This window comes from Crocuta crocuta, unplaced genomic scaffold (assembly GCF_008692635.1).
Source record: "Crocuta crocuta isolate KB4526 unplaced genomic scaffold, BGI_CrCroc_1.0 scaffold318, whole genome shotgun sequence".
NCBI classification, from domain to species: domain Eukaryota; kingdom Metazoa; phylum Chordata; class Mammalia; order Carnivora; family Hyaenidae; genus Crocuta; species Crocuta crocuta.
The window spans coordinates 2,546,373-2,561,650 of NW_027531425.1; the positions used below are offsets into that span (position 1 = coordinate 2,546,373).

At 49.8% G+C, this 15,278-nt stretch overlaps 1 protein-coding gene across 3 annotated transcripts in view; it reads right to left on the reverse strand.

Moving 5' to 3' along the window:
* ATP2B4 (ATPase plasma membrane Ca2+ transporting 4) overlaps positions 1 to 15,278 on the reverse strand; it is a 95,666-nt gene that overhangs the window by 40,008 nt on the left and 40,380 nt on the right. For all 3 annotated transcript variants that reach the window (XM_077772130.1, XM_077772132.1, XM_077772131.1), the window contains exon 2: positions 10,918 to 11,580. In XM_077772130.1, coding sequence (XP_077628256.1) covers positions 10,918 to 11,110 — 193 coding nt within the window. In that variant the 5' untranslated portion in view covers positions 11,111 to 11,580. The remainder of the gene's footprint in view (positions 1 to 10,917; positions 11,581 to 15,278) is intronic.

The following is a 15,278-nucleotide window of genomic DNA, read 5'->3' on the forward strand; positions in this document are numbered from 1 at the left end:
GGACTGGCATCCACGCTGTGGACTTGGGGAGTAGAGACCACTGTCACTTGCCAGTGCTTAGGCGAGGGAGACAGGGAGTGGGTCAGAGAAGCAGTGCCAATGTTCTTATCCAGGGCCCCCTGCCTCCCAGTGCCCAGGAGTGCCACCCTGGCCTCCGGCTGAGTGGCGTAGCCAACTCTGCGGGGGAGTGGGTTTGGCCAAAGCACTAGCAGCGAGTTGGGTTGCTTCCCAGAGGCTCCCTGCCTCCACCGCTCTGCGAAGTCAGGTTCCCAGTGGGAAGGGAAAGCAAGGGCCTGGGAAAGGCGCATTTCTGGGCAAGGGCATCTTGACCCCCAGGCAGGCCGAGGCAGGGGTCCTGGCTGGTTCTTGCTCCCCGAGGACCTGAGAGAGCCAGGCTGTGCCAGTTTGGGACTGCTGTCCTGGGGGGCCAGGTGTACTCCAGGGAAACAGGAATTCTGATCATTTCTTCGTGTCCCTGGGACGTTTCTCAAGGAAGCAGCGAGGAGAGGACTAGGAACGCATACGCGACATCAGAGATCATCTTAAGGGACACCCCAAGACCCCAGTGGAGGCCAAAACAACAGCGCCAACCACAAAAGTGTAGCTGAAAGCACCCATCTGAGGCCATCTTGCTCTCTCTGCTCTCAGATCGATACCCCATGGCCCTCTGGCACACGCTCTATCCATTCAGCCAGCACATCCTGCAGCTTTATCTTCAAAACATACCCAAGGTCCATTCCCTTCCACGATGACCCAAGGCCACCATCCTGGTCTGAGCTGCCACCCTCTCTTGCCTGGCTATTGACAACTGTCCTCTAACCAGTACCCTTGCTGCCACCCTTGCTGTCCTGTGCCCGGTCTTCTCCTAACACAGTAGCCAGAACGATGGTTTTCAAACCCAACCCCTGCTACTCACCTACTCAGAATCCTCGGGTGGCTTTTCCTGGGAGTGGAACTGGGCCCCGAAGCTTTGGTGATGGCCTGTAAGGCCCCTCAAGAGCCCCCGTGCCTCCCACCCCTTAATGCCGACTATTTGCTCCTTGCTGCCTGAGCGCCAGCCCAGCGAGCCTTCCTGCCATCCCTGAACGCGTCCGACAAGCTTCTATTTCAGGGCCCTGCCGCAGCTCCTCCTCGGCTCAGCTTCCTCCTTACTAGCTCGTTCTCTTACGTCCTTCAGGTCTTCGTACATGTGTCACCTTCTCAGGGAGGCCGACCCTGACCATTGGATTTAATATTATGGCTTCTCTGCTCCAGCTGTCTCGATTCCCTTATCCCGTGTCACCATTTCCCGCCATAGGTCGTCTCCCCAATATGTTATATGAGGTATTCATTATGTTTGCCCATCCCCCTCCACACGGGCAGGAGTTTTGTCTTTGCTCCTTAGGTCTACGGCAGTGCCTGGCACATCGTATGCATACACGAACGTGCTGAATGAACTGAATGGATGAGTAATAAACCAGGTTGCTAACATTTGCGTGATTACTATGTGCCAGATGCCTCACCAGGCACACCGGAGTCTCCTCATTCAGACACCGCAAAACCCTGTGCCGTAGCTACTGTTAACCCCATTTTACGTATCAGCAGACTAAGACCTGGAGAGGTTGTGTCACTACCGGGCTGGTATGAGCCAGAGTCTGTACCACTCCCGGGAAGCAGCGACATGCCAAGCTACACGCAGAGGGGGCTGGGGTGCGGAAGCGGCTTCATTCCCACGTGACTGACTGGTCCCGCGTTGCCAGGTTTGGGCACTGAAGCTCCCGCCTCCTGGAAACCGCCTGCCCCCTTCACCCCCTCATCCCAGGCCAACGGGATGGCCGGTCACCCATGTGGCGGGTGCCTCTGCGCCTCTGCGCCCATCAGCCTGGTCACGGCTTACAACTAGGCTGGATAAGTCTTCTTCCTGCCCTCAGGATTGGTGCCACCAGGTCTCTGAGAGTCCAACCTACGAATCTCGTACTCGATAAAAGGTTCATTGTGGCCCTTTTTGGGACCCAAGCAAACCAAACAAGACACGTTATGGAAAACAGAAGAGTTCAAGGCCTTGCTCTTGCCTAGATGCCTTCAAACTCACACCCTAACTTCCCTTTTGCCATTTTCTTTCATCTCTCTGCTCCACCTTAAGTCACCCTAAGCTCTTGCAACAGCTACCTTAAGTCAAGTGGCTGTTCCCAGTTCCCAGTGTGCCCTGGGGCAGGGAGGGGCCTGTGGGGACAGTTAGCGGAGCAGCCTTGGGAATCCTCTCTGGGACAAGAGGCAGGGCACGGGAAAGCCATGCGGGCCTGGGAGCTCAGCCAATCCCCAATTTTGGGCTTTCCATTCCATTCTTCCTGCCCCGAGAGGCTCTCAGCCCTGCCCTCCGCAGCTATAATTTCACATAAATACTTGTGTAGTCAATGACAGGGTATTAGTCCCTGATCTCTGCAGTCGTTTCTCAAGACTCACACAGTTTCCTGGGAAGGGAAGGAGCACGTGGCTGGGGGAGAAGGCTAGAAACACAGGAAGAGGATTTCCCTTAGAAATACATTAAAAAAAAATGAGAGGAATCTTTGTCCCCCAAGAACATGGGCGAGAGCGAGCCCCACCCAAATCAGGAGCGCCTTTGGCCCTGAGAACCAGACGGAGCACATGAGCTGGGAGAGGCGACAAGAATGTCAGGCTGTGAGGTCATCGCCCCCACCCCACGCTGGGGAGTTGATGGCCCCTGCCCAGGCTGGCAGGGGATGGAAGAGGCAGCAGCGGAAAATCTGTGTCTGCCGTGAGCCCGTGCGGGGGAACCAGGGCTGGGGAGGGGAGGCGGCAGCCCGGCCCTCAGTGGCCTGGCTCCAGCAGGGAAGGGCCGGGCCAGCCTCCTGAGGACATGGAGCGAGCGCTGTCGGCGGAGGCGCCCCTTAGGAGAACCAGCTCAGCCCCAGAAAGGGCGGGGCTGGGTCAGACATCACGAGGGACTTCCCAGCTGTCTGAGCTATGACACCTTGCCAAGGAGACGAGCAGGATCATCTCCCACACAGAGAATACAGGGACAGGTTGCTCTGGGTGGACTGGACGGCAGGCCTCGGGTATAGGAGAACAGACATCAGAATGCCTTTCAAGTCCTACTTTAAAAACCTTGGTTTGGCTGGGGGGTGGGGGGGCGACAGGGAGGGGTAGCTTAAAATTAATATAGGGACCACAGGCTTTTAGCAAATGCCACTTCTCAGGGACGCAGAGCCAGCTCTCTACATCAGCATCTCCAGCCCAGCGCACCCACAGCTCGGAGATGGGCCCTCTGGCTGCCAGACCTCCAGCCCCTAGAGATAAAGCCATCTCCTCAGGGTCACAGCAAGAGGACGCGGGACTTAGGGAAGAATGGCCTTTTTCCCTCATTTTCAGTGCAGACAGCCCCACAGCTTTGGCAGGGAATGTCCCCCTTCGTCTGGCCCTCCTCTCCACGCCTCTTCTGAAGGCCCCAAAGCTGGCGCCAAGAGAAAAGGCTCCCTCGGCTGCCCTGCGCAGCCCTCTGCCCCCGCACCGCATGCGTGTGCTTTCCTCCCGTGTCACGCTCCCCAGTGCTCACACTTCAGAGCTAAATAAAAAGAGCGAAAGCCCTACTTCCAAGGGTGGATGCGACATCTGCCTGGGCCAAGGAGGGAGTGCTATCTTTCTTCCCACCCCTGGCTGACGTTCCATGCAAGGCAACAACAAGGTTCAGGATGAAACCGAGCTTGCAAGAGTTTTTGCTGAGCTGCTGAAGGAATGCGGCACAAAGGGTTCCCGGCCTGTGGAAGGGGGAAAGGGGGAGGGTTCTCAGGCCCAGGAGGACTTATCCCCTTCTCCCCCATCGAGACTGCCCTGTCCCCTGCCTGGCAGCACGATTCCAGCCATACCAGAGGCCCAGCTCCGGCAGGGAGGGGCCAAATAGAAAAGGATTCACACAACCTGGGGTTGGGCTGGGAAGAGAAGGGCCAGAGCTGTCAAGCACTGTTGGCCTCATTTAGCCCTGGGCACCCCAATCTGACTGGGGACTCCCAGGATGCAACATGGGATTCCCCTGCAGGGGTGGGGAGGTTCCGAGGGAGGGCACTTCACTCTCCTCTTTCTCAATCGCCTGTTTTCCTCCTTCCAGCGGTTGAGACACTGCTTCCCCTGCGGTTTGGTGGAAACATTTCCCATCCTTCTGTAAAGTACTAACTATTTCTTTTAGGAAGCTACTAGACTTGCCTCAGCTACTCACATCACAGCAGAGCTGCTTTCTGGCTGTTTCAGCTGGTCTGCCCACCTTCTCTTCCCTTCCCTCCAAGATCTTCTGGCTTGAGTCTCTGTCTTAAAGTAGTGCTAACAGATCTGCCCAAAGCATGATGGGTGGAGGGGGCCAGCCTCTCAGCCTCTGCAGCCATGCCCACATGTGTTGCTTTTAGGATCATTTATTTGGCACTTCTGGTAGAGTTTGGACAAGAGTTTAAATTTGGCTATGGGGCAGACGCCAGAGGAAAGAGAGGTAGCTTGGCTATGCTTCTCTTCTGGGATTGATGAGCTCCTAAAAACAAGGATTCTTTTTTTTTCCCTTTAAGTTTATTTATTTTGAGAAAGAGAAAGAGAGAGAGAGAGAGAGAGAGAGGGAGGGAGAGAGGAGGGGAAGGGCAGAGAGAATCCCAAGCAGGCCCCGTACTGTCAGTGCAGAACCCGACGCGGGGCTTGAACTCATGAACCATGACACCATGATCTGAGCTGAAACCAAGAGTCGGCCGATTATCCGACTGAGCCACCCAGGTGCCCTAAAAACAGGTATTCTAAAAACACACTATACACCCTAAAAATGGAGAGGAAACTATCAAAGAGGCCAGTTACCATCTCCTTCTTACATCGGTTCCATCCCATATTCGCTCCTCTGATTCTGTACTCCCCAACCCCCAACACTAACATTCTCTAAAGCAGCGGCCTCTAAGTAGGGGGCCTGCATCCATCTGCTGGAGCATGGGAGAAATATCAGAACTTTTCATATTACTTAATCAACTTCTATTTCTTGCATATCTTACTATGTAAATAATACTAGTGTTAGAAGTACTAATAGTATATAGTTGTGTTGTGGGTAAACATTTATTATTTATTATGTGTTCAACTTTTCTCCTGATCGAAAATGCTACTGGAGGGGCGCCTGGGTGGCTCAGTCGGTTGAGCGTCTGACTCTTGCTTTTGGCTCAGGTCATGATCCCAGGGTCATGAGATCAAGCCCCCGCATGTGGCTCTGTGTTGAGCATAGAGCCTGCTTAAGATTCTCTCTCTCTCTCTCTCTCTCTCTCTCTCTCTCCCTCCCTCCCTCTCCCTCTGCCCCTCTCCCCAGCTCACTTGTTTCTCAAATAAAAAAAGAAACAAAAGAAAATGCTACTGGAAATTTCAATCTGCACATGGAGGAAGAGCCCATCTTAGCGTGTCCCAGCTTGTGGAAAACAGATGATGTTTGGTGGAACACGCCACTGACCTCAGAAGGCTTAGGAGCAGGAACACAGTTAAACTGAAGAGATCTTAATGTGTCAGGAAATATGACCCTAAATCCTGTAGTTAATGAACCAAAATGGTAATTCAGGCTGGACTATCTTAAAACAGATTCTTTCCCCTCCTGCTTTTTACTCCCCAAAGAATCTCAGCTTTCCCTGAACTTAGTGGCTGCCTAGTAATTACACAAGGCAAAGAGGCTCCCATTTTATGTCAGGAGAATTCAATGAGTGGTAGCAATGGCCATCAAGCATGGCCAGGCCGGAGCCTCCCCAGGCAATCAGACGTCAGTCCGTGCTCCAAATAGCCACACACATTCACGGAACAGAAGCCACTGTTAAATTAATACTATCACTGGGTCACAATTAGAAATTTTATCAGGCATTGAAATACAGACCAAACTTAAATTATCTGTGCTTCTGAGTCTCTCTGTGCTGCTGCTCTAGCCTAAGAGACAGAAGAGCATCATGGACTCCATCGGAAAACATGAGATAGCCCATCATATTCTCCCCACTAGTAAGAACTTAAAGGAGTCATTTAGGCCTGTGGACCTGGAAGCGGGGGAGGGGGGTGAATAAAATCAAATCCCACTTGCCTCTAGAATTGTGTAAACCCAGAACAATAAAACCATACTAGCATCATAAATATTATAAACTCCAAGTTCCATAAGGCCCCTTAGAGCTATGGTTAAAAAAAAAAGTCAGATCTAGATGGAAGATGTTATCAACCCAACAGAAAATAAAAGAGAAGGGTCACACTCTAGGAACTAGTCTCCCCGATCCTACTTCACCAGGATACCAACTAGCAGAATTCAAGCACCAGGTGAATTTCTTTATTCTTTTTTTTAAATGTTTATTGATTTTTGAGAGAGAGAGAGAGAGCACGAGCAAGTGGGGGAGGGGCAGGCAGGGACTCTCAGCACAGAGTCCGAGGCAGGGCTTGAACTCACGAACTGTGAGACCATGACCTGAGCCAAAGTCGGATGCTTAACCGACTGAGCTACCCAGATGCCCTTCTTTATTCTTATTATTAGTCTGCAGGGGCTTCCCACAAGGGACAGAACTACGATAGGTTGTCAGGCACCTCAGTGTGGTCTTCTGTGAACAGACTGGCTTTTTATAGCATCGGCTCATCGAGGCACCTGGAGAGTGACGCTCTTTTCTTGGCCCTGCCGCACTAAACAGCTCAGCGTCACCCTTGTCTGGGGAGAGACTTCGGTGTCCTAGCTCCTCTGTGTCTCCCTTCCTATGCTTGTATCCCTCACACACACGGGAGTTCCTGGCTGGCACAGCAGAATACACATTACTCATGGAGAAGTTGTTTCCGGACCCCCTGTCTCCCCAGCTCCAGAACTAGCCCTGTGATTAAGTCTTACACTGAAACATCAGAATACAGACTTGTGATCTAAGGAAGCAGAAGGATGGCGGCAGGCAGCAGCACCGGCGGTGGGGGGACTGGGGTTGGGGCACCACCAGGGCCCCGGAGCTGCAGAGGCACCTGCCATCATAAGGCATGGCTTTCCACCGTCCGTCTGAAATGAGGAGTGGGGAGGAACCGAAGGGCATTAGCTACATCTACAACACTTGCTGCCTGCTGTTGAGATTAAAGCGACATATATCATGGCCTTTGGGAATGGAAGCTGTCTGGGAATCAGGAAGGAAAAAGCTGCAGCTTTGAGAAATGGATTAGGGAAACTGGGAGGAAAGTCTGGAGCCTGCTATTAGGAGCATCTCAGTTCCAACTAATCTGGACTCCTAGGTGTCACCTTGTGAGAGAAACGACTGGCCAAAGCCATCAAGAATGGTATAGGTAATATTGAAGAAGAAAACCAAAACGAGAGGCATCACCATCCCAGACTTTAGCCTCTACTACAAAGCTGCCATCATCAAGACAGTATGGTATTGGCACAAAAGCAGACACATAGACCAATGGAATAGAATAGAGAACTCAGAATTGGACCCACAAATGTATGGCCAACTAATCTTTGACAAAGTGGGAAAGAGTATCCAATGGACAAAAGACAGCCTCTTTAACCAATGGTGCTGGGAGAACTGGACAGCAACATGCAGAAGAATGAAACTAGATCATTTTCTCAGACCGTACACAAAAATAAACTCAAAATGGATAAAGGACCTGAATGTGAGACAGGAAACCATCAAAACCCTAGAGAAGAAAGCAGGAAACAACTTCTTAACTTCAACCGCAGCAATTTCTTACTTGACACATCCCCAAAGGCAAGGGAATCAAGAGCAAAAATGAACTATTGGGACCTCGTCAAGATAAAAAGCTTCTGCAGGGCAAAGGAAACAATCAATAAAACTAATAGGCAACTTATGGAATGGGAAAAGATAGTTGCAAATGGCATATCAGATAAAGGGCTAGTATCCAAAATCTATAAGGAACTCACCAAACTCCACACCAGAAAAACAAATAATGCAGTGAAGACATGGGCAGAAGATATGAACAGACACTTCTCCAAAGAGGACATCCAGATGGCCAACAGACACATGAAACGATGCTCAGCGTCCCTCATCATCAGGGAAATACAAATCAAAACCACACTGAAATACCACCTCACTCTAGTCAGGGTGGCTAAAATGAACAAATCAAGAGATTATAGATGCTGGCGAGGATGTGGAGAAACGGGCACCCTCCTACACTGTTGGTAGGAATGTAAACTGGTGCAGCCCCTCTGGAAAACAGTGTGGAGGTTCCTCAAAAAAGTAACAAGAGAACTCCTACTCCTGCTATGACCCAGCAATAGCACTGCTAGGAATTTGCCCAAGGGATACAGGAGTGCTCATGCATAGGGGCACACGTACCCCAAAGTTCATAGCAGCACACTCAACAATAGCCAAAATGTGGAAAGAGCCTAAGTGTCCATCAACTGATGAATGGATCAAGAAGATGTGGTTCATCTATACAATGGAATACTACATGGCAATGAGAAAGAATGAAATCTGGCCATGTGTTGCAACATGGATGGAACTTGAGGGTGTTATGCTGAGAGAAATAAGTCAGGCAGAGAAGGACAAATACCGTATGTTTACACATATAGGTGGATTAGGAGGAACTTAACGGAGGACCATGGGGGAGGAGAAGGGGAAAAATAGTTGAGGAGAGGGAGGGAGGCAAACCATGAGAGACTCTTGAATGCTGAGAACAAACTGAGGGCTGATGGGGGAGGGGAGAGGAGAAGGGGGGTGATGGGCATGGAGGAGGGCACTTGTTGGGATGAACACTGGGTATTATATGGAAACCAACTTGACAATAAACTATTTAAGAAAAAAATTTTTTTCATTAAAAACTAAAAAAGGAATAAAAAAAAAATAATGGTATAAGAAGGGAAAAAGGAAGATCCTGCCTGCATTGTGATGGGTGTTTCTAAACGCCTGCATTCCTCGGTGAACATAGAATGCAAATAGCCTCTAGTTAAGGTCAACACTACTATAAAAGTGGCAGAATAAAGAAATCTAGCTGACAAGAAGCAGTGCCCAAAGGCGGTCATTAGATTCTAGCCAGAAGGCAAAGACTGAGCCACAGGCGAGGAACCAAGCACCATGTGAACCAGATCTCTTTGACATCAAGAGGTGAAAGGAGGCAGAGGCCAAGTGGTTGCGGTCATACGCGTGGTAAACTCTCCAGAGGAAATAATACATCGCATTCCATGGGCGCTCGTACACCTTCAGACACGTGGGCTCCATTTTAATCTGAGACAACTCATTAATTGAATACCCATTATAAGCTTGAGCACTTATGCACATTATATGTACATGTAATCCCAATACAGTAATCCCAATAACCGTATGGGCTAGATAGTAACATCATTTTCAAAGAAGAACGAGGCTCAAGGAGGCTAACTGTAAACTGTTCAATATACTCAGTTAGTATATGGTAGAGCTAATGTTTGAACTCATGAGAGACAGGAAACTGGATTCTAGCAGTAAAGAGAACATGGAAGGAAGCTCTCTCATATTGCAAAGCAAACAAGACATGACAAGGTACAGATATCTAGGTAAAAATCTCTCCCTCTCTCTCTCAATCCTAAAGAGTCTGGAATCCAAGTTGCAAACTTACAGCACTGGCTGGACGTCAAAACTTCTTAGACTTGGCAAAAAATATGATGTAACTTCTAAGGAAGGCTAGAAATAGTCTACCTCAAGAGGTTAAAGGCATCTGATGGACAAGATCCTTTTTTTAAAAAATATTTTTTAATGTTTATTTTTATTTATCTTTGAGAGAGCAAGGGCATGAGCAGGGGAGGGGCAGAGAGAGAGGGAGACACAGAATCCGAAGCAGGCTCGAGGCTCTGAGCTAGCTGTCAGCACAGAGCCCGAAGTAGGGCTGGAACTTATGGAGCCACAAGATCATGACCTGGGCCAAGTTGGATGCTCAACCGACTGAGCCATCCCGGCGCCCCGAAGGACAAGATCTTTGATTTATCTAATGCTACTCAGCCATGTCCTGCCTCACTGACAGGTTCAAGTAAGACCCTGTAACACAGATGCTATAACCACATGTAAGTGAGAAAGGAATGTTCCTTTGATTCTGTCTCCATGCAAAATTTTATATTGCCATGGCTTATTGGGCAAATGAAGTGAGCCAAGCAAGCATGAAGCCAGGTTTTCCATTCTCTTTTAAAAACAGATATGGGTGCCTGGGTGGCTCAGTCAGTTAAGTGTCTGACTTTGGCTCAGGTCATGATCTCAGTTCATAAGTTCAAGCCCTGCATCGGGCTCTGTGCTGACAACTCAGAGCCCGGAGCCTGCTTTGGATCCTGTGTCTCCCTCTCTCTGCCCCTGCCCTGCTCACACTCTGTCTCTCTCTTTCTCTCCAAAATAAAATTTAAAAAAATTTAAAAACAGAGAAAGAAGAACTATATTAAAGTGTGTCAGGCAGGGTTGGAAAAGTCATCAATAATTCCCTGACACAAAACAAAGTGAATAATCCAAAGATACGGTAGATACTACTATATACCCTACAATTTGCCATCCTATTTCTAACTGTACACAATAGAGACGTGCCATGTTGGGTGGACACAATGACTCACTTTTTTGTGCCCACTCTCCCCAGTTACGCTCAAATCGGTGTGGAGCAGAGTTGTATTTATATTCTTTAGTAATCAAAGACTGATTCTGAATAAGAGACTATAGATGATTTACTGATAAAAACATCTCTAACACAAACACTTGTAGAGATAAATCCTCTCCTTTTTGTACACTGCTACAGAAAAAGGAAGAAAGTATGACCATCAGGGAACACCATTGCTAGGAAACAAATGGCTGTCCATGGTCTCACCTCCTTTCAGTCCTTCAGATACCCTATTTTTTGCCAACGATACAGATATACCAGTGAGGTCTCTTACTGCCTTCGCTAGAAGCCTGGGAAGCAATAGTTTTGAACACTAGCCACCTTCCTCTGATTCCCCACCCCTGGTATGGTCTTTACCTTCCACAGGGTTAGTTTTCAGTCTACTGCAGAGATTCATTACACCTCCGTAGTGGACCTCGATCTGGTTGATTGCATCGGTCGAGCGTAGCTCCATGAGCTTCCTCAGGTCCATTACCGTGCAGCCAAACTCCCGTTCGTGGCCCTCAACCATCGAGTTGGCCGGCAAGGTATGTTCTGTTGGGTTCGTCATTTTGCCTGCTGTTGCCAAGCCCCTCAACCAGAGAAAACGTGGAGTTTCCCTTCAACTGATCAGGAACTCCTGCCCTTCCGCCTCACTTCTTCTTACTTCTCGCTTCTCTGGGAGCCCAGTTAGGAAATAGATGGGCTCTATCCTGTGCAATAAGCTTCAGAGTAGCCGCCTCTGGGCCCGATCCGTTTTCATGTATGAAGCTTGGCAGCGAGAGGAGGAAGAGGATGGGGGAGCCGAGTGGAAGCCGGACCACGTGTCACGACGACTGGTGTCCCCGAGGGGTAATGGAAGCGGTTGTCCAGGGTAGGTAGGTTCCTAGCTTAGACCAGCTTGCCCAGATGGAGGTGTAAACAGGATGTGCATGTTACCATGGAGGCTACCTTAGCAACAACCAGCAACTGCGGTGGTAGAGAGGCGGCAGAAGGGGGAGGCAGACGAGGGCTCCCTGGATACCGCTGACAACTGGATCTCTGGAATAAAGATTCAAAGACAGACAAAAACAGTTAGAGCAGCCATGAGGATCCAGTACCTGCCAGGCAGGAGGCAGTCATTTCAGCACAAGGGTTTAGATGACAGTTGGTGCCTGAGCTGAGCTGATCGCTGAGGGAACGGACTCAGGAGGGGCCCACTGCTCCCTAGGAGGCCCCAGCCGTCTGTACGCTCCCGTGTAGAGAAGTCATTTCCGATTGTCTCCAGTCTTCACATGGCACCAGTCTCAAACCAAGTGATAATCTGGCAACTTCAGGAATTTGGAAACAAAAGGTTTACAACCCCCAATGGCTCCTGTGTTCTCCGCGTGTATCCATTTGAGGGCCCTGCTATCAAATCCTTTAGTCTGATCTTGCCTCTAACTGCGGAGAGGAGGTCAGAAGAGGAGTCTAGACCAGAGTGACCTGGAGGGTGGCCTGCCAGTCTGCCTCCTGCACCCTGTACCCAACACACACATTTACAAGCCAGGAGGGCAACCTGATAGAAGATGCCCAAATCCTCTGGGGCCCCTGGGAATACTCAGCCTCCAGGCTGCTGCGGCTGTGAGCCGGTTGGGTACTATGTTCAGATCTTGGAGCTAATGAGCCCCATCCCTCCAAAAAGCTTTCGCTCTCTCTAAAAGGGGAGAGTAAAACGCTCTGGCAGTTGGCAACCCAGGGCGGAGCCTTTCTAAATAAACGGGACAGAGGGACCTCTGAGGAGAAGGAAGTGAATTTGCAACATATGGTGTCAATGTTACTCGCGGTGGCAGGGATAAGGCAGCCATCAGTTCAGATGGAGGCCAGGGCCACGGCAAGGTCAGCGGGAAAACAGGGTCGGCCCATGTGTGAGCGAGCCCCGGAGGGTCTCAGATCAGCATTTCTCCCCCCAGAAAGGCATGTGTGCCCCCTCTGAGTAGGAGGAGGGGCAGAGCTAAGCGCAGAGCTAAGCTAAAGGTGGGAAGGCTCACCCCCGCCCTGTTCTTAGCTTTAGAGAGCAGCTCCTGCGTGTCGTGTTGTGGGGGACCCATGGTCACACATCAGCCATTTAGATGTGAAGGGGCTCTTTCTGAATGCAGCACCGCAACATGAGGGCCCAGCCTCCACTGACTTGAGTTCAGTTACCAGTGGGTGGCAAGGAGCTCAGGGCAGCCCCTCTCTAATACATAGATGACATCTTCGCTTCTAGAAGGTAAGCAAAGAGGCACAACAAGAACCATTAGATAAGGGCTTGGGTCTTTCACCAGTTACTTTTCCAACAATCATGTGTGGCCAAAGTTCCTGCCAATTCCCATCAATCCTGTTCCTGGTGGGTCCCCTGGGATGGAGCTGGGTACACTCCGCCCCCCACCCTCCCCAGTGTACACTCTGCCTCCTTTTATCCGAGAGTTTTAGAGCCACTCTGACCTACAGAGGGTTAAGCAAGCAGGGCTTTGTGTTTTATTGTTGCTATTGTCTTTCAAACATCACACTGCCTTTTGCTTTTTCTCTTTTAAAGATTTTTAAAAATTTATTTGAGAGAGAGAGAGAGAGAAGGGGGGAGAGGCAGAGAGAGAGAGAGAGAGAGAGAGAGAGAGAAGTAGAGAGAGAACTCCAAGCAGCTCCATGTTGTCAGCCCAGAGCCTGATGCGGGGCTTGATCCCACCAACCGGACATCATGACCTGCGCCGAAACTAAGAGGTGGACGCTTAACCGACTGAGCCACCCAGGCGCCCCCCTGTTTTTTTTCTTTAGATGTCATTAGAGTAGCCTGGGGGACAGAGGCGGCATGTCAAACTCCCTGCGTTCAGACTGGCCTAGTGATAGGCGGTACCACAGAATTTCCCTCTGGTTCAGCTTCTTGTCGTCGAAGCCTGGAGCCATGGGAAGGGCTAGGGCAGTAAGGAGCCCGTCTTGACCCTTAAGTAGAACTCCTTAACCTTTCAAGAGGATGTTGACAACAGTGCAGACAGAGTGCTAAAATGGAAATCAGACTTTACTTTTTCTATCTCCACCAAAGCTTTGCACTTGTGGTGTTCACAGCTTCGTCCCCAGTGCTTGTAAGAGCGCCCGCACACATGGGCATTCAGCTAATTCTGTTGTCGTGGTGGTTGTTGTTGAATAACTGGTTGCAGATTTAGAACCAGATTTACCATCTTCCCAGGCACCCGTGGGGCCAGTCACTTAGCCTTCTTAGGGCTCAGTTCCTCCCACCTTCACCTGGGGGAAAAGCCAGCCGTACCTCTTCACACCATCCGAAGAAAGTGATAAAGGACTAGAGTAAGAGCTAGAAATAGTGTTTGGAAATCTTTTTTTTAATGTTTATTTTTGAGAGAGAGAGGGAGAGACAGAGGGCAAGTGGGAGAGGGGCAGAGAGAGAGAGAGAGGGAGACACAGAATCTGAAGCAGGCTCCAAGCTCTGAGCTGTCACCACAGAGCCTGACATGGGGCTGGAACTCACGGATCATGAGATCATGACCTGAGCCAAAGTCAGACACTTAAATGACTGAGCTCCTCATGCTTGGAAATCTCAGATGAAAGATGCCCAGTGTCTACTATGTCCACTCCCAAGGGATGGGAGAAGGTTTAATTTGATCTTAATGAACCTTTGGTATCTAGCCCTTTAAGCAGAAGGGCAGTAAGCACCATGTGCCCCTCCACCTTTCCTTGCCAGAGGGAACTCCCAACCCTTAGAAATAATGGAAAATTCCAAGGCAGCTACATTAGCAATAACCATTAGCCAGGTTATAACCATTGGCAATATCCCTAGGCCTTAGCTTTCTAGAAAGAAGAGGGGACAGTCTGCGTCAGAATTCCTTACTTTGAACCTCTCCTCAAGGTATGGAGGAGGAGAAATTTTTCACTCACAGAGGCAACCAGTGAGAAAAGGTCACTTAAGATTAGAGTGCGTGCGGCATGTGGAGAAGAATGAGGTCTGTCTGCTTTGATTTGCTCTAGTGACCCTTACAGAGGACGTCAAGCACCAAGCTGTCGACAGAGTCAAAGGGGGCAGTTGTTAGCTGGGGCTCCAGCTTAAGGTGGGATCTCTATGGAAGTTCTTTTGAATTCGAGGGCCTAGCAGGCACCCATACTCCTCTCTGAGCTTTTGGAATGTGAGTTTCCCACAACTGCGGAGCCTGCTTAGCCCCTACCCTTATTAGGCAACTGGCAAAGAATATTCTGTAAGTGCTCACACCGCCTCGGTCACAGACTCAGCTTCAGACGCAAGGCCCAGGCACCTGGGAGGTACCACCTCTGGTCAGGTCAGGATTAGTTACCCAGCTTGGGGCATTCTGGGTAAGGTATGTGCTCACTCCCAGTTTCTAGCATTTTCTTGGCTTAAAGGATGAGAACAATGGAAAAGCAAACCCTACCATCACTTCCCATGGGGGCAAGAACTCCTATTACTCTACATGATCATTGAATCGTTTCAGTGGTTTTCTTCCCAAAGTCTGGTAACATCTGTTCTACAATCTGTAATGACGTATGGAAACATGGTCTTCTATCAATTCTATGTAGGACAGCTGTGACCCGCCCCTCCCCACCCCACCTTACAGATGAAGCCACTGAGGTCCAATGAGATAAAAAGTGATTTAGTCTTTGGCAAGTCAGCATCTTCGACTGTCTGGTGCTCCTTTTGTTATACCTCACTCCTTCCCTTGAGTCTGGACCTCCTCATTTTCTTTCTTCTTCTCCTTCTTCTTTTTTCTTTTGAATTCTAT